A 27,684-nucleotide genomic window follows, 5' to 3' on the forward strand; every position below is an offset into this window, starting at 1 on the left:
TGAATATATGCTACTTCAAAAGAAAAAAAGGCTTTATTCAATCTCAGCAATCTCATCTTTCTAAGGTAATGCTATTTCTTCTTCTGTTACAATTATGGAAATCCAGAGACTTAAAATTAAAATATACATTTATTCCTAATCACCACCTGCTACAACTGAATCTTTCAAAAAATACCTATTAAACATTACTGCAGGAACTATTAATAGACTCTTAGCTGAAAGAGAAATATTCATGAGCTAATTATATCATTTGCCTTGGGAAAATGATTTAAGACCAAAGCAAAACTTTACTGATAAATACAAAAACATATCTATGTACAGAACTTCCAAAATTTTTGTTCAACTTCCTAAAACTGGCATTCATTCCAGTGCAGAATATTGGGTCTTTACTAATGTACCATAACGGGTTCAACTGATGCATTTAACCAAGGCAATATGTAATGACGAATCAATTAAAATATTCTGAGGTGTGTAATATGATGTATTATAAATGGCCCATGTACAAAAGTACATACTTCTTAAGATGATATAGCTACATTGAAATTGGTATAATATTTTCTGGAACTTGCAAAAAAACTGCAAAATCCTTAGAATCAGAAGTGGCCTGGTCAATGACTCAGTTCTTTACCTATCTGCCTTTTAACTCCATACATAAATAAAGCAATTTTTATTTTTATTATTTTTAAAAGATTTCATTTATTTATTCATGAGAGACACAGAGAGAGAGAGGCAGAGACATAGGCAGAGGGAGAAGCAGGCTCCCTCTGGCGAGCCCGATGTAGGACTCAATACCAGGACCCGGGGATCATGCCCTGGGCTGAAGGCAGGCGCTAAACCGCTGAGCACCTCGGGGTCCCAAGTGAAGCAATTTTTAAAGAAAGTCTACTATTCTACTAAGCTCAAAAGTTAATATCTAACTTAAAATTTTATTCATTGGACCCACGTATAATGTGGTACTTGAGAACCCTGTTGCCAAGTCACACCATGGATGAAAAAATCTGGCTTCTCCAAACAACAGTTTAAAACCTCAAACTATCCAGTTAAGTATAAAATATTTCCAAAATACTATCTGTAACAAAAAATCCCTCGAAACTAAAGACATGTAAATACTTTAGCATTAGAATAAAGCACTCCAAAACACTGCTTTCAAGTCAGAGATTACTATAAAAAAAAGGACAGGGGGGAAAAAGACTTCTAGAGACAAAGGTATTTACAATTTATACTATTCACATCTGCTGGTACTTGATTTTGATTCATAACATTTAAAACTAGTCTCAGAGAGCAAGAATGCACAATAATAATAACCATTCATCTAAACATTAAATACACTTAAAAGCTCCCCTGGCAGATTAAAAAGTAAAAATAGGAGCCCTATTTTACATCCTAATACCTAACTCTTTAATTTTTAGGGTTTTTGCAATTATTAAGTTTGCAGGAAAAACTAACTCATAAATCAGTTGACATTTTGCTCATTTCTTTCTAAAAAGTTTTAAAAGGGTTATTTTAAGTTTGGCTAGCTGAGCAAAAAAAAAAAAGTACTTATTTTTAAACTTGATACAAATCTGTTAAAAACAAAGCCATATGAGCCATGCTTTTAATGAGAATCAAATGAATTAGCTAAGCAAAAGGGCTTAAGACAGCCCCTGACAGAAAAGTAAGCCCTATATAGGTCCTAGCTATTTAACACTATTATTATGCTGTGAGTAACAATCAAACTAGTAGGAGATAAGGTACATAAAACACATTTAAGAAAGCCCACATATTAAGCCATTCAATTCTATGGAATAACCCAATATCTCTCTAAATGCATGCAAATGTGCATGTGCATGCATGTGCACACACAGACAAATGATTGTGCTTTGGTACACAGTAGCACTACACAGTTCCATTATACTCCAGGCTCAGGAAAATTTATATATGGATAGTTTATAGGTCCTACTCCACATTAAATCCCAACATAACAGACAAATAAAGGACATATACATCTGTTAAAAACTTACCTTCATTTATTTTGTTTTCCTTCAAATATTTATTTATTTTTTTAAATGCTTTCAAGGAAAATTTTCAAATGGAAATATTTCAACTTGTAAAACAGCACTTTGATTATTTGGGACAGGAACCTATTTTCCATTAAAAGTAAAGGCTTCCTAAGGAGGGGACCACAGAAGATTCCTTTATTTACAATGCAAGTAAATAAAAGTACAGTTTAATTTTAAATTCTACTGTATAAAGGAGGTGGAGGGGTGGGAAGACAATCCCCTTTTTAAACACACAAAATTACCTTAAACAGAACTTTTGAAATAAATTTTCCAAAGTTCATGTTTGGCAATGTCCCACTCCTCAATATCCACATCCCCAGTGCACAAATCATGACAAAAAAAAAAGAAAGAAAAAGAAAACCTCCCCAAGCATAACCCTAACTCCTTTCCAAAGGGTCAATGCTCTAAAATACTCTAGATTTCTCTTTTCCTCATATCTCAAATCAAAACTCATTTCTCAGCTCATTTAACCTTAGTAGGAAAAGCATACAATTAAGTCAATTCCTACTGAAGAATAAAAAAATTTATGAGGTTATAGAGAAAGGAAGAGTGTAAGTGCGTGCATGTGTGTGTGTGTGTGTGTGTGTGTGTGTCTAAGTGACAGGATTTCAGACTGAATACTGTATTTTGGAACAAGCAGCAATACGTAAGTCCACTCCAGCCAGCCTCCCCAAGATATTTAATATTCCTCCTTTCCCATTTCTTTTCTTCCTTAACTTCTGAACCCCAGAAAAATTCAAGTTTTTATTTTCCTTATAATGTTTAGAAATCAAGGCAAATAAATGAATAAGAGGCCATACAGATTTAAAGTGTTACTCTCTAATTTGGGGATTGCTAGTATGCAACTCTTGATAGTTAAAAATTTCTACTTTCTGGAAACAGAAAACACGATTCTTTTTTTTTTTTTAATGAAGAAACAATTATAGTTACACAGGAGTTTCAAACTTATTTCAAAATTTAATTATTCTGGGCTATACAAATATATAAAATTAAACATATGTCTCATTACTGAAGTCTTAACAAAGCTGTTCAATACCATATGCTGTAATATAATGCCCTCTATGGACTAAATTATAGCACTTCAACATTAACTATTAAATTGAATCTGAAAACATGGAAAAAGACTTGTCTAGAAAATGAATGAAAATGCAAGTTCAAATGGCAGAAAAATGAGTATTTTAAAATCTATAAACAATTTCATATTAAGTCACTAAAAACAAATACTAAAATCCATAAAGAAATTGAAAGTGATGCTACTCAATAATAACTAAATAAGTGCTGCCTTCATGTATTGTAATCTAAAATAAATATACAAATTCCAAAAGATCCAAAGCATTTTTAAATTCAGAATCAAAAAATTAAATAGTCCCTAGGCTCTGAACAGATCTTTTAAAACCTGTAAATCTTTACCCAAATACACAAGTTTGGGAGAATCTCTAAGGTCATTATATAATGTTTAAAATAAAATGATTCAAGCATTTGACTCAGTACAATGTGTCAAAATCTTTTTATAAAGTCATTTTTAAAGTTATTTGTTAATGTAAAGCAAATATCTACAATTCACTAAGTTTCTCTAGTCTTCTGAATTTATTCCATATAGTCAATTATAGAGCATGCCACAGACCTATTTTCTACATACAACACTAGATGGCACCAACACCCATACAGTAGATTGTCTAATTCTGGGCATGCAATTCCACAAAAACTGTGTTCATTTTTTTGGCTTTTTCTGCCTGATACTAGGAAACTAGAGATCAGAAAATGATGGCAATAGGAAAACAACTCCACCACCAAGAAAGCATGTGGGATAAAGTTATTTCTGACCAGAAATAAAAATCAATTTTAAATAGCTAAGAATAAAGTATAAAAATAAAATACTACGTTTATACATATCTTCCTATGTGAAAACTGAAAATGTCCACTAAAATGTAAATTAAAATTGTTCTGAAAACTGTAACATAAGAGGAGGTTGCATCCTTGTATAAAGAACTCTCACAGAAACAGATGAACATCTAAATTTAAAAATGGGCAAAGGGTATGAACAGGCAATTCACAAAAGAAATAAAAATAGTCAAGATACATGGAACATGCATGTTAACTTTCACTAATAAGCAAAGATCAAAACTGCAAGATACCACTTCAACCTATCAAACTTTTTTGTTTGTTTTTAAGTGCCAAATACAAAATGTCTGGGAAAATACCAAAGAAATAAGTCAGAACAGGAGTCTGAGGGAGAATAAGGTGACTAGTTGAGACAGAAGACTTACTGTAATTGTGCTCTTTGAATTTTGTATAATGTGCAAGTATTACCTAAGCAAAAAATAATATCAATTGTTGGTGATAGAGAAATGGGTGTTTTCTTACTCTTTTAGAGGGGGAAAAAATTAGCACAACTTTTCTGATAGCCAATTTTTGTCAAAATTCTTAAAAATGTTCACTCATTTACCTAGGGTTTATTTCTAGTAATTTATGGAAAAGAATAACTCAGATATGTAAAACATATTTAAATGAAAGGAGGTTAATAACAGCATTATTTATAAATTAAGAAGTCAGAAACCATTTAGGAATTCAACAATAGCAAGCTAGCTATACACAATACCAAGGAACACTAGACATTAAAAAAATCATGCAGAATGATGACATGGAAATGACAGCATTATATAAGATACTGCTAATATTTTTAAAGCTATAAACAATGTATAGACTATGATCCAAATGTGGCAAAACACTTGTTTTCTTTTCACTTCATTATAAAGTATCCATATGCATAGAAAACAGGCCAGAAGAGTATATTCCAACAATTATTATGTCTGGGCAATATGATTACAAAATTTTTCATCTCAATAATTTTCTCTACTTCTCAAATTTGTACAATGAACATGTACTATTGCAGATTGTTTCATGCACTGTTGGTCTGGCTTTACTGACAGCAGGTCCTTCAGACAAATTCTGCCTAGTGAAAGTACTGAAGCTCAAATAGATTAAAACACCTGCCCAAGGTCATACAGCTAATCACTGATAAAGCCAGTGTTACGTCAGGTCTATAAGATGCCCTAAAAGCAGTTCTTTCAACCTTATATTTTATGGACATATTTCATAATTATTTTCAATCTGTATTGAGCCCATAGTAAGCACTAAATAAATCCCCATTATTTTGACATTTGTTCAAGTTATGTTTAAGTAAATAAAATCGATTCTTTTATTCTTTGTCTCTAATTTAACTATATTATAAATTTAAATTTAAACTAAGAGTTTCCAGTTAAAGATTATTTCTATTCAATTTGTTAAATTAAGCATTTTAATTTTTCAAGGTACTTAAATTTCTCACTTTTATCAGATTAACTACTCAGCATCATAATCATAGTCCAACTAAGAATTATCAAAGTGTCCTAAATATGCTCACTAAAAATGTATTTTAACCAAAATACCAAACCTTAATATTTATAATGCTTTACTGAGAAATGTCAAAGGCTATATAGTAAATTCTTAATGTAACAAAAATGTTTTAAGTCATTAGCACTATTTAAAGAAAGCTCTTATTCATGAACACATTTAACAAGCATATATAAATTGGCAAAGAATAATTTTTAATTTTTTACCTAGATAAATGGGCCCTTTTCAAGTGAGTCCTTTATTAAAATGGCAACACTATTTTATTCTTAGATATCACTTAGTTTAAGTACAGTGAGTAAACAAGTTGTTGGTGGTTTCCACTTCATTCACCAGTAGTTCCAAAAAAAGTCAGCAAAACACAACCTATACTCATTTATGAACAGAAAATATTCTGTGCATTATTAGCAAACCAAGCAACCAACAAACATATATTAAGCAATCACTATCAATAAGTCAAGATCTCAGTGGTTTGGATGAGACATTAGCACCTTTCTTTACCAACAGCCTACCAACAACATACATAGCAGTTGTTCACAAAATAGTTATTTATTCAGTGTCCACATGAAAGCAAAATGTTACCTTCATTTTAATATCCCCACATATGGAAAACTACTTTAGAAATATTAAAGGATTAACAGAACGAGTAAATGTATTAGCAGTGTTAGCAGCCAGGGTTCTCACTATACCTGGAGCATACAAATATGAAAAGAAAGAATCTCTGGGAATGGATTGGAATTGGAAGGATCTATGTGAACTCATGATTTCAAATAAAGAATGTGTATGTGCTTATGTTTATTTGTATGTATGTATACAAGCATTTCCCAGTCTGTCCACTGAAAGGCTAAAAGGGGAGAGCTCATGGAGGCAAGGAGCACAACTAGAGTCCCACTTTTGATCTCTAATACCATTCCTAACTAAAAAAGAATCAGGGATCCTTTGAGAAAAGACTGATTCCAGGGCTGGGACAGAGTAGACATAAGATGAGCCTACGTTTTGTTATGCTAGAAAATAAGAAGTGCTTCTCTCTCCATCCCTCCCCCGCCAAAAAAGGATAGCTGCATATATTTGAGCCAACTTGAACAGAGCCCTTCGAAATCTGGGACAATTTACAACCAACATAATTAAGTACAGCAACAAATTATAAACCATTAGGGGGGAAAAGAAATTCATCAATCCATATTGGTAATTAACTAACAAATTAAATCATGGGAAAGGAGGACTCTTGTTAACAGTAGAATGACATGGATGACTGATAACTTTTCAATTCCAACACTCCCTCCACATTTATCATTTTGCAGCCTAATATGAAGATAGAATTGAGCAAGATTCATCAACAGACACTAAATCTAGGAGGGAATTTTGATGGGGAGCAAGATATTTGCATAGTCTTGAAATGTCATCCATTAGACTGCTTATTAGCTGTAAGGGAAGAAGAAAAGAAAGAAATTATATAGTAAGAAAATGAGGGACCACCTTAACCAGATGGTGAAAATTAACCTCATCAAAGAAGGACTTCTGAATAATGGGTAACTTCAGATATGATACCATAAGAAGGGTAAGAGGTACCACAATATCTTCATTTTGGCCATGAATCGATTACCTCAATCTAATCACTGAAAAACTGGAAACGAACACAAATTAGGATGTTCTATTAAAAAGAGAGAGGGGGAAGGGCCTATGTCCTAAGAGATAAATAGTGGAAATTTAAGAGATAAAAAGAGACAAAAACATGACACCTAAAATAAATTTTGGCCCTAATTGAATCTTATAGTAGAGGGACACTATACAGGGCACATTAGGTTAAGTGTCACTGTAGAAACAGATGGTAGATTAGAAAAAAGTACTTTGTCAATATAAATTTATGAAGTCATAGTGATACTGAGGTTACATAAGAAAAGACCCTTTTTGAAGAATTTAGGATAAAACAAGATGCATATAACTTACTGTCAACTGGTTCAGGAAAAATAAGTATGTATGTAGGTATCCATATTTAGTTATTATCTTTAAAAGGAGATCATAACTGATAAAGCAAATGAGGAAAATGTTAATAAACTTAGATGAAGATAGTAAGACATTCTTTGCACTATTTTTCTTTTTGCAACTAAGTCTGAAGTTACTTCCAAGTAAGTTAATTCCTTTTTTTTTTTAAATTTATTTATTTATGATAGTCACAGAGAGAGAAAGAGGCAGAGACACAGGCAGAGGGAGAAGCAGGCTCCATGCACCGGGAGCCCGATGTGGGATTTGATCCCAGGTCTCCAGGATCACGCCCTGGGCCAAAGGCAGGCGCCAAACCGCTGCGCCACCCAGGGATCCCAAGTAAGTTAATTCTTTAAAAAGCAACTATCCTTTAAAAAAAATTCTCCTTAATGATACCACCATTTATTTCAATTCTGCTTAATTCCAGTCACAGAAAACTTAGCATCTAACATATCATAAACCTTTCTTTAGCACAGACTGGTTTTTCAGTTTAGTTCTGAAAAAAACCTAGATGTTTCTTTTCATCTTGTCACCCATGGCCAGTGTGCAAATCCACTAAGTCCTTAGATGCAAGTGAGTAGGTTCTACCTACTGACTGTAACATCCACATACATACACCTGCCCCAAAGATATCAAAACAGAATCTCAAAAACTTTTTACCTTATTTATATAAATGAACAGGCTCATGTGTCCACTCACGCTTGCTACCTCTAACTTCCATAGATCTTTCGTTCTGCAAAGCCATCTCTAATATCCCAAGGTAGAGCTGGCCTCTCTGCACCCCTACTATGCGCTGGTGATCTACTTCCCATCATTCTACACTTCTATCCCTAACCTGACATTCCTAAGCCAAACTTCCATGCCATCATCTGAGGAAAGCATTTCAATTGTCATGTGGTAGTACTGCCTATCAGTTAACTATTCTCTTCAGAAGTTTCACTATCTTGGTCTATACACAGTAGTATAAATGTATACAATTATTAGAATATTTTATCTTCTACCTGTTGTTTTATTTTTTAAATGAGTGAAAAGTGAAAAATTAAAGTGCTGACAATAATCACAATATATTTTAAATAAAAATGGAAACCAAGGATCCCTGGGTGGCACAGAGGTTTAGCACCTGCCTTTGGCCCAGGGCGCGGTCCTGGAGACCCGGGATCAAATCCCACGTTGGGCTCCCGGTGCATGGAGCCTGCTTCTCCCCTCTGCCTATGTCTCTGCCTCTCTCTCTCTGTGGGACTATCGTAAATAAATAAAAATTTTTTAAAAAATGGAAACCATAATCTTTAGCCACAAATTTTAAGAAAAACATATATAAAGTGTTGAGCCCAGATCAAAACCTGCCTCTAAACAATGAAGTACAGCTAAAGAAAAAAGCAAAATAAATGTTCTTAATTACAGCCTGAGAGAAATCAATACTTATATTTTATTATTAAAAATCGTTTGATAAAACTCCTTAATTAAGGGAGACTAGCATTGATTTTTTTTTTCATGACAAATTGTACCCAAAAATATCAGTAAGGCATCAAAGTCTACATCATAACATTTTGATCATCCTCCTTACAAAATCAGCCTTTCTTCTCAAAATTAAAATTGAATTCTGCCAACAAATGTCATTTTAAGAAAACAAGGAGAATTCCATAATATTAAATAAAATATTAATTTCCTCAGATAATTTATCAATGCCTTAATGTTTAAGTGCATATTCAGTAAATATATTCTTTTTAAAACACCTAAGTATATCACAATTAGGGATGGTATAAAATTTTTAGCCATCTGAGAATACAACCTAATAACCTTCTTAGTAGTTTCTTGCTACTCTTTGGTACATTCGATTTCAGTACACTTAACCATGCTTTTAGGAAGATGGGGAACCACTTGTACCCTTATAACGTGTTACAATGTTTAGCTATGCCCTTACCAGTCTGCCTCCACCAGCTGACTGAAAGTTGCAAAAGGGCAAGACCTTGTCTTAATCCTCAACTTCCTTCACACTACTTCCAAAAAACTAGTACAATGCGTGGTATTATAAAGTACCCTAAAGCAACTATCCACTGCTTAAAACAGATGCCTATTAAAATTAAAGTCAAAGAAACCAGCAAGTTGCAAGAATCTAATTCAATCTCTTTGCTCTTACAGAGAAGGAAATTAATTTCTAGACAGATACAGTGGTTGTCAGTTGGACAGCAGAGACTAGAACTCACATCCCCTGCAGTGTTTTTATTACACCACAGTGGGTTTCCTTGTAGGACTTCTGTAGCATACATGCATTGGGTGCATTCAAGGAGTTTTCTATTCACTAGCCAGCTGCTATGACAATTAAAAAAAAAAAAAAAGCTGAGTAAAAGCAGCATGAGTAACAGTTTTCTAAAGAGAATGCTCAACCTCTCCTTATACTTCTTCAACCATCCCTACTTAGTCTTCAAAAACACCGCCCTCTTCCCTTACTTAATTCTAAACTATTAGGCTACAATCAGTACAGACCAAGATCCCTAGGTTTAGTAAAAATCAATCCAAGGAACTGCTGACTCTGGAGGGTTCCAATCTACTAGAGGATTGCTAGCAATAAGTTTTGGGAGGAAATGTTGGGATAGAGAAAGTGGGACTTCACAGGCTGTTATAAACCATTGCTCACATGACTGCTTATCTGTGATCTTTACCCATACTATATCATTACCATGCTGCTCTGGGATTCTCAGACTCTCCTTTCTACTACTGTCTCCTAAACCATTTTTACTGTGCTGTTTAAAAAAACCCATTCCAGGGTATCCCTGGGTGGCTCAGTGGCTTAGCGCCTGCCTTTGGCCCAAGGCGTGATCCTAGACTTGATCGGGATCAAGTCCCACATCGGGCTCCCTACATGGAGCCTGCTTCTCCCTCTGCCTGTGTCTCTGCCTCTCTCTCTCTCTCTCTCTCTCTCTCTCTCTCTCCGTGTCTCTCATGAATAAATAAATGAAATCTTTAAAAAAAAAAAAAATTCCAGGGGCGCCTGGGTGGCTCAGCTGGTTGAGGGTCTGACTCTTGGTTTTGGCTCAGGTCATTATCTCAGAATCATGAGATGGAGCCCCACAACAGGCTCCATACTCAGTGCAGAGTCTGCTTGAGATTCTCTCTTTCCCTCTCCATCTGCCCCTCCCCCTGCATTCTCTCTCTCTCTCCAAACAAATAAGTCTTAAAAAAAAAAAAAAATCCATTCCCCATTGTGAAGTATCTCCTCTAATCTTCAACTTCTTTACTGAACATTCCTGCCACTACCTCCTCTCACTAAAACCTGGCTCTTCCTGAGGCTATTGATTTCCCTGTGTAACTCTAATAGAGGCTATTTTCTTATAGCAGCATACCTGAGGGAGAGGAAGGGAGGCCAGCACCCTTCTTACTTCACCAACACTACTTCTAGACTACTACTATCTCAGAGGGCTTGGGCAAAAGTCCTAGTTATTCAGCTATGGCATTCTCTATCTTTCCCAATTGCCTCCATCTACCACACTGCCAGCTGCCCCACTTGCCCTTTTACCAAAGTCTTTTGTCCCTAGTTTCTAGTCCTCTCCAACCCACATCCTGCTATCATCCTAGGTGACTTCATGAGAGCAATCCAACTTCTTAGACTCATGGTTTATATCATCTTAGCTCTAGCAACCTTCAGCCCACTCAACTTCAGCTCTTGCCTCATGGCCAAATTTTGGCCATTATCATCCATCTGGAATTCTCAATTCAACATCCAACAAACAAATACACATGTACAATTCTACTCTGACCACAACCTGCAATCATTCTAGTGTTCATATTTTTATTCTTTTTCTTGTAGTTCTTAGATTTAATATGGACCACAAGTTCTGTGACCTCCTACTCACCTATCAAGTCCCCCTGCTCTCTTCTTTACATTCTTCAACTTAGATGCCACAGTCTATCATGTCAAACTACTGTTATCCTCATTCCTTTGATTCACTGTCCTTTCACTGGGCCCCTCTAGCAAAACACAAGCTTGAATCAATACAAGCATTTGCCTTCCCTGAACCAACCAATATCCAGGATGTTAGGAACAATTAAACAAAAATCACCCTATCATACCAGACTACCCTTCAACCTTGACTGGACTCTTAATATAATGCCTTTGTTTCCCTAGTCAGACCTCATCTACCAAAGTATGTTCCAGTTCATTCTCAGCAAATGACCTAACATGTTGCTTTAAAGAATAAACATCAACCATCATACACTTCCCCCAACTTCCAGCCACAAAACTAGCAGTATCAACACCATACTTTCCCTTCCACTCACTACAATCAATGTCTTCCAAAACTGTTCCTTTTTTATATGTCAATTCCTCCACCTGAATTCTGGATCCCATCCCATTTCCTCCTGACTTTCTACTAGCACCTTTATTTTTTTTTTTTAAGATTTTATTTATTTATTCATGAGAGGCACAGAGAGAGGCAGAGACACAGGCAGAGGGAGAAGCAGGCTCCTTGCAAGGAGCCCAACATGGGACTCGATCCCGGGTCTCCAGGATCACGCCCTGGGCTGAAGGCAGCACCAAACCAATGGGCCACCGGGGCTGCCCTCCTCTATCTCATTCTTGCTATCACTCTTTCTCCATGATCTTAAACTTTTTTTTTTTTTTTTTTTGGGGAGAGAGAGCAAGAGAGTGAATGGCAGGAGATGGGCAGAGGGAGAAAGAGAGACTCTTAAGCAGGCAAGACTCACACTGAACAAGACTTGATCTCACCACCCTGAGATCATGATGTGAGCAGAAATCAAGGGTCGGACACTCAACCGAGTCACCCAGGCACCCCATGATCTGAAACTTCTTTAAAATCTTAAAAATAAATCTTAAAAAATTTAGTATCCATTTACACAAGTTTCCTTCATTCCTCATCCCTAACTCTGCCCACCCACATCACCTGCCATTGTTACGCCAATACTTCCTCTAGTTTTTGGTAAATTCTCAAACCTTATCTTATTCAAGCTCTCTTGCATTCAATAACGTTGACCAATTCTTCCACCTTTAAAGCTTCCGCATTTCTTGGCTCTCCCTAGTTGATATCTATAGCTTTAACTACTGTCTCTGAGCCCAGGATAAATATACACATATAGCCAAGGTCTCTCTCAAAAGCTTCATTTGTGTAACTTCTTAGAAGTCTTGTAGGTTACTTTAATACCAATATTCAAAACTGCATTTCTTCTCTTCTTAAACCCACTTTTTCTCTCATGTTTCCTAACTCAGTTTCTCATACTATCATACGTATATTTGAAAACACAGTTCCTGGAGCCATCTTTAACTTCTCCCCTTCTTCTTCATGTCCATATCGAATCAAACATCAAGTAATGTCTCCATGCTCATCCCACTGCCTTAATATTTATATTTATAATATAATAATATAATAATATATATAATTATATATATTATATATTATATAATATAATATTTATATTTCTTAGATTATAGCAACAATCTCTAACCTGGTCTCTCTGCCACTAGTACTACCCATCTCCAATATGTAAGTATACTCAATAAATAAACTATAATCACTACACATCTTCATAGAAAACTCAGCTAAATTAGAATGCTAAGTAAAAAACATACGTGCAAAACACTACACAAATCAAGTGTGAGGGAAATGTAGTGTCAAAAGAAAAAATGACAACCCCTACTTTTCTGAAGAATTCATTACAGCATAACTCAATTTATACTTTGCAACAAAATATCTGCTACTCAATACGCTTAACTCTATACCGAGTACTGGAAAACACAGCAGTATACTGAAATATTGGGAGACACATTACAGAAATATGCTTTCATAAAAATTTAAAGTAATTTCTGGGAAAACAATAGTAAATACATCTGAAGATATTTTGCTCTAATACCTCTTGCTCTTCATGCTATGTGTAAATACTGAAGGAAAAGAAAAGAAAGACATGAAGCCAATTCTGATAAAATGTTCTAGATCGCTGGTATAATATAAAAAGGAACAATGAATAATTGTGTGGAAAAAAGTTAAGAGCAAGGGCGAGTAATGAGTATAAGAAGGGTTAAAAAAAAGCATTAAAATTTCTGGGACAAAAGAATTCTTTTCAACATGATATATTAGACACTATAAACTATAATACTACAGAAAATGTAGTAGAATGTTCCATCATAAGTCAAAAGGTGGCAAGAAACTACAAAACAATGTATAGACTGATTACCTGAAGTTTTACTCAGCTCTGCTGAAAATATAGCAGATGGTGATCTGTTCTCTTGTTCTGTATCAGAAGGGGTTTTTTTCTCAGCTTCTTTCACAAGAACTGTGGGTTTGATTATACTGCCTATTTCTGTTTCAGTGGCCAAAGCAGAAACATCTGGAGGCAGTGAGGGCACCTTTGAAATATCAGACCTATCTTTGGAGAGTTCATCTGGGACATGGACTTTATCTTCATCTTTAGGTTTTACAATCTTGAAAGAAAGGTCATGGGGTAACTCTGAGCAAGGTAATGATCCAGCTTCATCCTGGACATTAACAATCTCATTTTTTTGGGATACTTCTAGATCAGTGTATTCCCCAGTTAATTTAGGAGAAGAATCAGTTTTAGAACTGACAAATGTAGGAAACTCATCTATAATCTCAATTGGAGATGAATCTGAGAATGTTTCACTCTCCCTTACTTTTGCTTCCTTAGCAATAAATAAGTCACCCTCTGAATAAACTGCAGTATTGAGCTCCTTCATCTGTAAAGGAATTTTCTCCTTTTGGGTCAATGGTGAAATTTCATCAGGTGATAAGGTATCTTTTGTGGTATCTAAACTGGGCTGAAAAGATTCCAGATACGGCTTCCCCCCTTCAGGTGGTAGTGAAGCACTGAGTTTCTCCTTATTCTCATGTTCTATCATTGACTGAAATGAAGCTTCCTTGAGATTTTCATTCACAAGTATCACAGCTTCATCTTGTTTCTGTGGAACTTCAGGTATTGAATCATCACTAAATAAGTCAACTGGTTCAGAATCAGGTGAGGAATCTTCAACTAACTCAGAATGGTCAGCCACTGGCTGTGCAACTTTTGCTATTTCTGAGTAATCAGAGAAATCTGAAGATGGTTCAGTAGAGAGCTTTGTTTCTTTAATTAAATCACATGCAATAGATATATAAGGAGCTTCTGTTTCTTGAACAGCTACATTAATATTTTCAGGCTCTTTAATTTCTTCCTTTATTCCTGATACATTTTTTAGTGATACATTCATGGCCTCTTCATATGGTGGGGGATTTTCAGGCTCAAGTTTTATGCTTTCATAATTAACTGAAGGAGGAGCTTCTAATTGTGATGAACTGGGCTGCACTGCAGAAGCACCAACACTAGGAACTATGGAATTTAATGGTGCTTCCATAACAATGTCAGGCAAAACTGGTGACGGAGTTGCTTCAGATTCTTCAAAAGACGGGCAAAGCTGTGCCGCCACAGGGTAGAGTGACTCCTGCATAGCTTCTGATGTCTGAACCAAGTCCATTTTTGTTTCAAAAGCAATCTTTGTACCTGTAGCTTCATTCAATTCACTTTCACATGCTTCCTGTACTAAATCTGGGGTTAGACCTTCAGCCATGTTTGCCACTACTTCCTCAGTCACCTTTGACAAATTATCTGTTGTGACATAATCTGCCTCAGAATCCTGTGTTGCTACAAGGAAAGGATTTGATGTTTTGGTACTAAAATTCTTCTCTGTTACAATTTGGGCCTGTTTTTCTTCTATCTTTTTTTCATCTGTCTTATTTTCTGAAGTATGATCCTCCAACAAAGGAAAAATGTTTGTCGAAAGGTTTTCAGTTGCTGCTGGGTTAAAGGGAGCACATGTGATATACGCTCCTGAACCATCTTTTACAGCTTCTGGTGTACTGGGAAAAGAAGTATCATCATTACTGCTTTCACTATCTTTTTCATGATTTGTTTCCTCAAGGCTGTCAGCAAAACATTTCTTATCTACTCTACTCTCTAACTTGCTCTCTATATTACCTCCAGCAGCCAACACATCACTATCTTGCTTATGAGTATCTTTTACATCCCAAACTCGCTCAAAGGGTTTGAAGTCCGCATATTCTTCCTTCATAGGAGCTTCTGCTGCAATTCCTTTTTCATTGAAACTGTCCTTTATTTTTTCTGGAGACATAACTTTGTCCTCTTCTTTAACTGATTTATTAGTAAGGGCTATGGGTAATTCTTGTTGATTACAAAGGATGTTATTACTAACTAAATCCTCTTTTTCATCTTTATTCTCTTCCCTAGGATTTGCTACTATTGCAGATTCTGCTTTTGGAGAGCCACTGAATGATAATCTCATTTCTGAGTATTCCAATTGTGAAAATTCTGTTAAATCTCTGTCTACAAATGGATTTTTTGCCTTCTCTGTGAACTCTTTAGAAGCTTCAGTTGAGGTTTCTTGAAGTGTTCCTTCGGTGGGTAATACTGTTGGTAAATTACCAAGATATTCATGTTCTTTAAAAGAAGCAGCTGAGAGGGGAGACAGAGAAGGAAGAGAAGCAGCAGTTTCAAGCAGGACAGATGGAAAATCCTCTTGACCAGTGGAAACAGTGCTACCTGGCTGCTCCTTCAAGTCCATAATTTTTTCTGTGACCATGGACAGAAAGGAAAGTTAGAGAATGCCAGCGTTCTCAGAGTTAATGCAAGTTTTATGACAGATTCAAAATACGGTTAGTAAGGAGTTAATGTTAACTAAAATTAAATGTTAATAACAATAATAATCAAGTAGTCTTGAATCATTACTAAAAAAATTAAAGTTATTGTCAATAAAACGTGCATGGCTACAGAGGCAAGTACATGCTATGAAAAGGCATAAATCAAGTCTCTGAGAAAAAACCTCAAGTGTAATCAATGGAGAAATGCTACTTCTAACTAATTTTAGAGGAAGACAAAAGAATTTGGGAAGAGAGTTTGACAGTAAAGAAAAGACACTGAGTAATTAAATGCCAAAGAGTAGTATTCATTTCTACTAAAACCTTTCAGCTATAAGTAAACTGTATCTGGAAAAAAGGACTAATCAGTATATAAATGTAAATCAAGGGTCCAAGAATTCCTCACATTTTTCCAATTATTAATCAGGTTCTGCCCATTTCTCTCTTGGACATAGCATTATAAAATGTAAATTTCAACTTTTTTCAATAGACAAACATTCTTGGAACCATGCTAATTTTTAGTAAACTCAAACCACTCTGTACAGTTAATAAAACTAACTAAAAAGTTAGAATACACAGAGAATAAAAGGCTAGCAGGAAGAACTTGCCTGCAGAGGAGTGTATCACAGGCTCAGATGCAGCAGGAAGAGCAAAAAGTGTCTCATCTGAAAAACAAATAGAATATAACCTCAGCAGAAATAAAGACAGAGTTTGAAGGAGACTAAAGGTAAGAGGAGCAAGCAAGGGTTCAGTTTGTAATGAGTTAACACAAAACTTTTACAAAGAAAAAGCCAAGAGAGAAAAGAAAAAGTAGTACTATCAGTAGTAACATTAATTCAGATTAAATTATATTTATTATAAAGATGATTAAATGATATCCATAGAACCTATCATTTCTCAAGAGGCAATAATGTTTCTATTAAAGAAATTTCATAAACCAAAGTGCCTTTAAAATATTATTCCCAATTATCACGTGGCATCTAAAGCTTTTATTCGCATTTCCAGATAGGTAAGTTATTTGCCCTAATCAAAGCCAAAAATTTTAAAAATCCATTTGAATAAAATAATTACTTTTGCTTAATCCGGTTTTTTTTTTTTTTGCACATGTTCAGTTCAGAAGAACACTTTTAGAGAATCATGCATATTTTCTTATATTCCAGGTTGTTTACCTTTAACCTTTAAAGAAAAACATCCTAATAGTCACTGTATTCTGTGAGGACATCAGTCCTATGTACCACTGTCCAAATTGCAAAGAAAACACTAATTGTCATTAGGAAAATAATTATTATCAATCTTGTTTTGTTTAAAATTAACATTGAGGGATACTTTTTTTTTTTTTTAAGAGAGAAAGAGAACCCACACAAGTGGGGGAGGGGTCAAGGGACATGGAGAGAGAGAATCTTAAGCAGGCTCCATGCTTAGTGCAGAGACCAAAGTAGATCTCTCGACCCTAAGATCATGACCTGAGCCAAAATCAGGAGTCCAAAGCTGAATCCACTGAGCCACCCAGACATCCCAAGAAATACTTGTTATTCTAAGTGCTTTACATGCAGGAACTCATTTTACTCCTTACAACTCTATTGTTTTAAGTGGAGTTAATATCCCCCATTTAATAGGTAAATTTTAAAAAAATCAATCAAAACAACTAAGTCACAGAGGAGTAATTCACTCAATACATAACTAGTGAGACTCTGGGTAATTCAGCTCCAGAGCTCGTTTTTTTTAACCAATACACACTATGTTATGGACTGAATGCTTGCGATCCCTTCCCCAAATTCGTATGTTGTAGCCTTAATCTCCAATGTGACAGTGTTTGGAAATGGGGCCCGCTGGTAGGTCATGAGGGTGGGACCATGGTCTGATAGGGTTAGTGCCCTTTCAAGAAAAGACACCAGAGAGCTTGCTCATGCCTCTGTGGCAACACTTCCTCCACTTCCCCGCTCCTCCTCTCCCTCTGAGCAACATTAAGAAGCCATGTGAGCCACCTGTAAGGCAGGAAAAGAGGCCTCAGAATGAAACCTACCCTGTCCAATCCTTGATCTTAGACTTCCCAGCCTCCAGAACTGTGAGAAATAAATTTCTGTTGTTTAAGTCACCCAGTCTATGGTACTTTGGTCTGGCAGCCTGAGCCAACTAATATACTACATATTGGCATACTAACTTGCACAATGTCACTTTATATCTGCAATTGGAAGATCTTAAGCTAAAGGTCTAGGTAGTTTACACTAAAAAAGTGCCTCTAGCAAAACATAATTTTAAATAGCCTGAGGAATGACAGGCAGGTATTCCTTTAATGGAGAGGATCCAATAAATCTGGACATTTCTATATGGAAGGACAAGCTGAGAAATGTTGATCAACAGGAAAAAAAAGATGTGGTTATCATGAACATGGACCAGTCTTCCAAGGATATTCCTTTTGATGAGTAAGAGAATTAAATTCACAATGTCATATAAATTTTAGATAAATCTATCTTGGGCATGATACAGTATCTTAAGGATTCTTAGATGGGGTGATGAGGGGAATATCCACGATACCCATTTAAAAAGGTCTCTCATAACCTAGAATAATGGGTTGGATGGGCAACTCATCCAAACCAGTAAGCCATACTACTTATAAGATTTTATAAAACACATATGTACACTTTTAAAAAATATTTTGAGACAGGGAGAGAGCATATGTGAGCAAGGGGAGGAAGAGCGACAAGCAGACTCTGTGATGAACTTGGAGCCTAATGTAGGGCTTGATCTCAGGACTCTTAGCTGTAATTAAAGAGTTGGGGGCTCAACTGAATGAGCCCCCCAAGTGCCCCAGTGTGTACACACTTCTGCAAGAAGACTTACTATCTGATCGATCTTCTTTGATACAGTTTCTCATTTGTAAATGAAGGAATTTGAGAATTCCTTTCAGTTAAAATAATTATATAGTCTTGCATAAAACTGAGATTTGCAGATCAAAGAGCAAAACCAAATAATTACACAGCTGTTCCATCTAAATAAAAAGTAGCAACTCCTTAACAAAATGGCTGTCTTGGGGCACCTGTGTGGCTCAGTGTTTGAGTGTCTGCCTTTGGCACAGGTCGTGATCCCGGGGTCCTGGGACTGAGTTCCGCTTCTCCGTCTATGTGTCTACTTCTGTGTCTCTCATAAAATCTTAAAAAAAAAAAAAAAAAAAAGCTGTCTTTTTCAGCTAGATAATATAATTAAAAGCCAATAATGCAGAGGCCAGTCTTCTTGGAAAGTGAACTCAAAACATGTTACTGTTAAAATTAGAGGGAAAACAAATTACAACTAAAATTATACCAAAAATTTAAAGTACTTTAAAAAATGTATCCTGATTCCTAATACCAGAATCTCTCTTATAGTGAAAACTACATTCCTGGTACTTGGCCAAATGAGAAAGATTACAAATTGGTATTTCAATTATTTACTACATTTTGAAAAAAGAAAACTTGTAAATTGAGAGTCTATCTAAATTAACCATGAAACAAGTACTGCATTTCTAAAAGCACTTAGAAAAAAAATCCAGAATAAGTTGCTACCATCTGGCCCTCAAGAAAAAGAGAGTTGCTCTCATTCCTCCTAAAGCAATCATGGATCATGGGATCAAACTGCCTGGGTTCAAATCCCAGATTCATCTTACAACTGTGTGACCCTGAAAACAATATTACCTATCCCTTCAGTGCCTCATTTCCTTATTTGTAAAACAAGAATAATAATAGTACCTACCTCAAAATGTTGTGAGGAAGGGAAGGGAAAGATTTAGAAACAACTTGCCCTAAGTCATAGAGCTAGGAGGCCAAAGAGTGAGTATTTAAACATGTCTAACTCAAGTCCATGTGCTTTATCTTTTGAAGGAAGGAGTTTAAGTGCAACTGGTGTAAATTCTTCTTTATCAGCCTTTCAAGTTTGATCTCCTGAGATAAGATATATTGTCATCTAGCAAATACCCTGTAATTATCTGAAATATTTGGTTAGTTGCTTCTACTTCACAATATAATAACATTTATAAAGATAATGCCATGAGACACCTGGGTGGCTAAGTGTTTGAGCGTCCGCCTTTGGCTCAGGGCATGATCCTGGAGTTCCAGGATCAAGTCCCACATCAGGCTCCGGCAGGGAGCCTGCTTTCCCTCTGCCTGTGTCTCTGCCTCTCTCTGTCTCTCATGAATAAATAAATAAATCTTAAAAAAAAAAAAAAAAAGATGATAATGCTAGCCAGGCACATTTATTTCAGATGGTTCTTTCAATACTAAACCACCCTACAAAGTAAGTTCTACTGTTATCATTTCAGAAATAAACAAACAGGTATAAAAGGTTAGGTAACTTCCCCAGTCACAGAACTGAAAAAATGATGGATTAGAAATTTGAATTCAGAGTATACAGGTCTATGTGCTTTTCTTTAACTACTCTGTAGTACTTCCTTTCCTAGACTTTATATTACAATTTTAAAATTTTTAAAAATAAAATTAAGGACGTTAAAGAAAAATTTTTATTGACAACACTTACATATCATAAGCTTCCAAATTCTAAAGCTAAAACACCTACAAATTACTTTGTTTTGGAAAAGATTACTGATTTTAGGTTAGTCTTCCTTTTTCCATAAAAGTTCTTAACTTTCACAGACGAGAAAACTATTTTATAATCAGGGACACTATATTAAAAGTGTAACATTTTGAATTACTGAAACATGTTATATATACACTTATAATACTGGGCTTACAAAAAAAGGTAAACAACTCCCCCTCTTTCCATGATTATGTCAGATTCTAACTACTGGATAAAATTGAAACTTTAATCATCAACCTCATTTGTGCTATTCTGAACAAACAGAAAAAAATAATATTAAGGACTTAAATATACCCACACTAAATAAAAACAGTGGCATATTTAAATAAATACGTTTTCACTAAATAATATGGAAAAGGGTAGCCCGAACTTTTCTATTAAGTCTCTCTATCGCCATCAAATTAATATTTCTAAAAAGGCATTTCTATATATTCTCTTGCACAAAACATTATTTAAAAGCTTCCAATTATCCACTGAATTGTACCTGAAAACCCTTAAAGCCCTGCACCATATGGCCCCAACTTAACCATTTAAACTTATTTCAACAACTTCTCATGTGACATCTATGATAACCTAACTATTCCTAACCAAACCCCTCCTTCCACCTCCTGCCTATCAGAATGCTGACATCCAATAAAACACAAATTCATCATATTGAGCCTTACTTTTTCAAACATACTCATCCTTATTTTTGCTAATCTTCTACCACATTTCCAGTTATCTAAGCTCAGAGAATTAAGTAACTTATTCAGTCACATAGCTAGTAATGACAAAGCTAAAAAATTTTAATTTAACTATCACTATAATCAGATAGATGTTTATTTCCTTATTACCCTCAGTAAAATGAATAGAATCACTATACTTTTGACAGTATGAAGGATGAGTACCATTCATAAAACCACTTTTTCCAAATGAACTATTCCTCATTGTTGGCACTAATGCTAGATTCATTTCCTTATTCAAGCTTAAATCTGGAGAGCAAATTTAGATTGTTTCTAAACTATATATATACTTTGAATACTAATTATTTCCATTACACAAGGATCAGTTTCATAATTAAAGTTCACTGAAGAGATTTTTAAGTCAGTCATTTTTTAAAAAAGTAAAAGTGTTACATCAGTTTTTAACTTATTACTGGTCAATTCAAAATATGCTGTCACAATCTCACTAATGTTCACATACTCTTTTTTTTAATATTTTATTTTATTTATTCATGAGAGATACAGAGCGAGAGAGAAAGAGGCAGAGACACAGGCAGAGAGAGAAGCAGGCTCCATACAGGGAACCTGAACGTGGGACTCAATCCCGGGTCTCCAGGATCACGCCCTGGGCTGCAGGCGGCGCTAAACAGCTGAGCCACCACCGGAGCTGCCCTGTTCACATATTCTTATACTGAATATTTTTCTTGGCATCTTCATTTCAAAACCTGTTTATCAACCCAAAGTATAACTGGTCAATAAATATCATAACTAATTTATAAAACACAAGGAAATAAGCTGCATTTTAAAATCATAGAGAATTTCTGCTATGAGAATAATTCTATCAGATTAACCTAACATAAATAATTATAACACTGGGCAAAATATATGAAGCAACTACATTGAGACCCTAGACAACAGGAAATACAGGGCGTGATTCTTGAGAAGTGGGAAGCACACTTAATGATGCCCTGGCTTTCTGCTTGAAAGTCCTTTGCCTATAGCACATGGAAAAGGAGCCCAAGAATAGTACATTCTTGCTGAGTGTCTGGAATTTGTGGGGCAAGGTAACATACAAAAGAAATCTTCATAGAAAAGCTCCAGAAACCCCTGGACAGAGAATCCTTTTAAATCTTCGGCTGAACTAGGCTGCACAAGACTTACACCAAGGCCAAGCAGAGAATCTATTTTAGAGCTGTGAGCTGAAGATATTCTGGAGGTCAGACTCTACTGGAAGACTTGATCAAAAGTCTTTAACAAACCAGCATGGAGAAATACTGCTCAACACCCTAAGTATAAAAATGAGACCCCAGAAAAGGCATACCTTAAGAGGAAGACGACTTTAACTCTAAACTAAAGGTTACCTAGTCTAGGTTACTTGGTCTAGAATTGGGACCAAAAGCAGCAAAATATGGCTTGTGGGCTGAAGTTATACTGGAAGACAGCCAAGTCCATTTATGTGATGTATTATCTATGGCTACTTTGCAAGGGCAAACAAGTAGTTACGAAAGAACCTGTATGACCCACAAGCCTAAAATATTTACTGTTGTACTCTTAAAAAAAAAAAAAAAAGAAAAAAAAGCCCAAACACTTGCTCTAGACCCTAACTTTAAAATCAAGACTTCAAAAGATCAAGATGATTTGCCAGCAAATTAAGTGACTTCCAGGACAATACTAACAATACATCCATGACAACCAGTATAAAATAAAATATTGCTGGACATGAAAAGACATATGTAAATCGAGAATAAGAAAAAACAGCCAATATAAACAAAGAAATAATGTAAACATCGCATTAGCAAACATTAAAAAGAAAATTAAAATAGCTATTAAGTACGTACAGCAAAAGATGGGCATAACGAGTGAATGGTCAGAGAATCTTGATAGAGAAATACAGACAAGAACAGAGAACCAAATGAAAATTCTAGGACAGAAAATAATATTAAGTGAAAGAAAAATTCCACTAGATGGGCTTAAAAGAAGACTGGGCAGTAGAGAAGTAAAGGTCAATAAGTTTAAAGAACAAGCAATAGAAACAATCCAAACTGAAGCACATCATGGGGGGGTAAATGAAGAGTCTCAGCAACCTGTGAAACAATTAAGCAGTTAAATTATATGTAACTGGAGTCCCCAAAAAAGGCAACGGTGACTGAAGCAGAAAAATAAAGATAGAACGACCTTAAATTTGACAAGCGTGATGGAAAATACCAATCCACAGAGCCAAGAAGCTTAATGAATAAACACTGAGTAGAATAAACATAAAACCACAAAGAAGTACATTGTAGAGATCAAATTGCTGAAAACCAAAGACATAGAAAATCTTAAAAACAAAGGAAACAGGCAGGGAAACAACAATCAGAATGACTTGACCGTCACTAGAAATAATGGAATGCAAAAGATAACATCTTTATATGATGAAAAATAATTATATAGTTAATTATTATTCACTGATTGACTATTTGCCAATTGCGTACTCACTAAATTGATATTCCCCAAAGCAATACTTAAAGCAGTGGACGTGTGCAGAGCAGTGAAACATTCCAATCACCCAAAATACATCCCCAGGTGAGGTCAAACAAGGCAACCCAACCCCATGCCTTGTCATACTAAAAACAAGTGTACTTTTTGCAGTTTAATTAGTGCCATATTTTTGGGGGGTTTTGTGTGTGTGTGTGTGTGTGATTTCGTTGGTAACTTTGCTATTTAAAATGTCTTCTAAAAATAGTGCTTTAGTACTCTCTAGTGTTCTTAACCCCAAGAAGGCCATGATGTGCCTTACAGAGAAAATGCCATGTGTTAGTTAAGCTTCATTCAAGCATGAGTTACAGTTCTGTTGGCCATGAGTTTAATGTTAATAAATCAACAATATACATTAAATAATGCATCTTTAAAATAGAAACACATGAAAAACAAAAGTATATATTTATTGTTAGCATTGCTAACAATAAATAAGTAAGTATACTTACACATATACTTATATGTGTAAGTATATGGCTATACTTTATATAGCACAATACCATTTTAAATAGCAATGGTATGACTAGAGGTTCATAGGAACCTAATCCTATATTTCTCCTAAAGGCAATGATTCAGTATTTGCTAATTCAGTGCTTTCTGTGACTTCATAGAACTTAACTACCATGAACACCAAGACTGACTGTATTCATCAGAAATATGCTTCAAAAATACAGATGAATAAAAATATTATCAGATAATAAAAGATGAAAGATGAATAAAAAATAAAAGATGAAAACAAAAGCTGAAAGAAATTATCACCAAGATGCCTATATTACAATAAATGTTCAATGAAGTTCTTCAGACTGAAGGAACACAATACCAGGTAGTAACCTGGATATTCAGAAACAAAGAACAAAAATGTTAAATGTCTGAATACAAAATATTCTCATTTCACAATTTCTTTAAAGTTATGGTAAATATGAGTAGATACACATTATTATTCTCACTTAATTTCTCTAAAGAATAATTGATCTTTGAATCTCAAATAATTACTGTATGCAATGTAAGTGGAACAGGCAGGCAGACTTACTATGTAGTATAAATTCAGTTTTCCTAAGCTCCTCTCCTGCAAGACAGCCCATGCCAAGCGTAAATGTCACTTACTCAGTGCTGCCCTATGGGAAATGGGGCTTAGGGAACCTGCACAAGAAAATGCTGATATTTAGTATCACTGCTATTATCACTGCTTTAAGTAATGAAGTCTTTTGTCTCTGACCCAGACATCTGTGTCTTCTGCCAGCATTCAAGAAACTATGGCAGGCTATCTTATTAGCTTGTTATAGGATAAACCCAATGTGTGAAACTCTAAAATGCCAATTCTCTATATGGGCTTCTCTAGACTCAAAGCAATCACAACCAAATTCCAGCAGACATTTTGTAGACATGAACATGCTGATTCTAAAATGTAATATGTACATACAATGGACTTATAAAAAGCAAAACTAGATAAAAAAAAAGTAAAACTTGGAGTAGGCATACTACCTGATTTTTAACATTACTGTAAAGTTATTGCAATCAGAACAGTCTGGTATTGGCATAAGGATACAAAAAATAGATCAACAGAACAAAATAGATGTATATAGACATACTTCTATGGCCACTGATTTTCAACAAGGGCACCAAAGCAATAGAGCAAGACAAATTATTTCCCCAAAAAATCTGCTGGGATAACAGAATACCTATATGAAAAATAAATCCCCATCTATAACACTTCCACAGAAAAACATTAAATCAAGATGTATCTTAGATTTAAACACAAAAGCTAAAACTATAAACCTTCTAGTTTTATCTTGAAGTAGGCAATCTTGAAGTAGGCAAAGATGTCTTGGACAGCACACAGAAAGAAAAAAAATGAAGATAAGACTTCTTCAAACTTAGAAAATCATACTAATCAAAAGAAACCATCAAAAAAATTAACAGGCAAGCTACAGATTAGAATATATTCACAATGTATATATCTGACAAAAGACTTGTATCCAGAATATATAAAGAACTCCCTACAATCAGTAAGAAAGACCTACAAAGCAATAAGCAACAAGCAAATTACCTGGAGATTCACAAAAGAAAACATACACATAGCCAATAGACATGTAAAAGTCCTCTAATTCATTAATGATTAAGGAGATCTAAATTAACACTATAATGAAAAACAATTACATATCCACTAAAATAGCTAAAATAAAAAAGACTGATATCAAATGTTGGTGAGAATGAGAAGCCACCACAACTCTCCTATATTGCTGGAAGTGAACCATTTTGGAGAATTTTGGCAATTTCTTACAAAGTTTAATATATACGCAGTCCATGACTCAGCAATTCTGCTCAGTTACTCTTACTCAATTCTACTCTCTTGGGACACCTGGGTGGCTCAGCGGTTGAGCATCCGTCTGCCTTTGGCTTAGGGCGTGATCCTGGAGTCAGGTGATCAAGTCCCACATCGGGCTTCCTGCATGGAGCCTGCTTCTCCCTCTGCCTATGTCTCTGCCTCTCTGTGTATCTTTCATAAATAAGTAAATAAAATCTTTTTAAAAAAGTCAAGTTTCATTCACTATTCTGTCTTTATGTTTCAAATTTTCCATAAAAAAGTATAATTTCTAAAATCCCTCAAAAAAAAGAGATAAGACAATATAAACATACTAAAATTATATCATAATGAAGCAATTTTAACCAGTTTTACCCACAACTCTTTTAGCAGACAATTAAAATACGTAGGCTTGAGTCTATCAATGCTAAACTTTTGAACATGTTTCATTAACAAATTTTTAGCAAGAACATCAAAAGAAAGCCTGGTGGAATAAATCTCATGGTTCATGGGAATCCACCTCTGCACTAGGCTCTATGGTCAGTGAGGAGTCCGCTTGACTTTAAAGATAAGTAAGTCTTTAAAAAAATGTTTTCATGTTTTTGATCTGCTTTACCTAGCACTGCTAAAACACTGAGATAAATAAATTTAATAATGGCACCTTCCAAATACTCAAGTTTATATGTCAATCTGTAAAACTGGAGAGAAAAAATATGCAGGCACACCTAGAACCCAATTAAAGCTTTTTTTCTCTTTTCACAAAAGCTGCTGAAAAGTAGGTAAGTTTATGATTGCTCTTCAGTACAATCACAAGACTCCTCTGGTTTTAAGATAGCAGAAAATTCTTTACAACTAGAGACTCCTATTTTTTCCTTAATCTGGTGCATGTAGTTCTCCTAAGTGCAACCTCTACTCAACTCTTTGTCCCCACATTTAGCTCTGGGTCTCGCTTTAAAGTAAAGAAAGGAAAAGAGAAGAGACGAGACGAGAGGAGACAAGAAGAGAAGAGCTAATTTTTAAAGTAGCATTGGACTTCTAAGGGACCACGAACAACAACACTTTATAAGCCTTCTTCACCTATGGTAACAATTCCATCAATGAGAAGAACAAGCTATTAAAGAAATCACGCTTTGTTTTGTTTTAAACCAGAGGGCCACTTAAGTAAAGGATTCAAAGACTGCTTAAACAATAATCCAATATTTAGTAGCTACAGCTCTTACTATAAGAGCATACAGAATGTTTCTTCCCTTCTCAAGAATTTTTTTTTTTTAAGAAACAAAAAAGTAAGATGCCTTCTCTTTAGTCTATCTACGATCAACTGAGAAGAGGGGACCAAATACTTATATAACTCAGCATTTCAAAGTGTTTCATACAAAGTAGGCTAGAATACTTATTACTTTTGAAAGCCTATATTTCACATAATTATAAACTAATTTTAAAAAATACATGGTAAAAAAATAAAAAAGTAAAAAATAAAAAATAAATTAAAAATACATGGTAATAAAAATGTTTGTAGAAAAATATGTAATATCAAA

The 27,684-nt window shown here is 34.9% G+C and overlaps 1 protein-coding gene across 3 annotated transcripts in view; it reads right to left on the reverse strand.

Annotated features, from left to right (window-relative positions):
* The window catches only part of RTN4 (reticulon 4), a 70,466-nt gene that overhangs the window by 35,298 nt on the left and 7,484 nt on the right, over nt 1-27,684 (reverse strand). Inside the window, exons 2-3 of one of the 3 annotated variants that reach the window (XM_072768389.1) lie at nt 16,675-16,731; nt 13,596-16,001 (exon numbers count right to left, since the gene is read on the reverse strand). The exons of 1 other annotated variant lie outside the window; for it this stretch is intronic. In XM_072768389.1, coding sequence (XP_072624490.1) covers nt 13,596-16,001; nt 16,675-16,731 — 2,463 coding nt within the window. The remainder of the gene's footprint in view (nt 1-13,595; nt 16,002-16,674; nt 16,732-27,684) is intronic. One more of the 3 variants, XM_072768390.1, reaches the window with a different exon arrangement.

Source organism: Canis lupus, chromosome 11 (genome assembly GCF_048164855.1).
Source record: "Canis lupus baileyi chromosome 11, mCanLup2.hap1, whole genome shotgun sequence".
Classification (NCBI taxonomy): domain Eukaryota; kingdom Metazoa; phylum Chordata; class Mammalia; order Carnivora; family Canidae; genus Canis; species Canis lupus.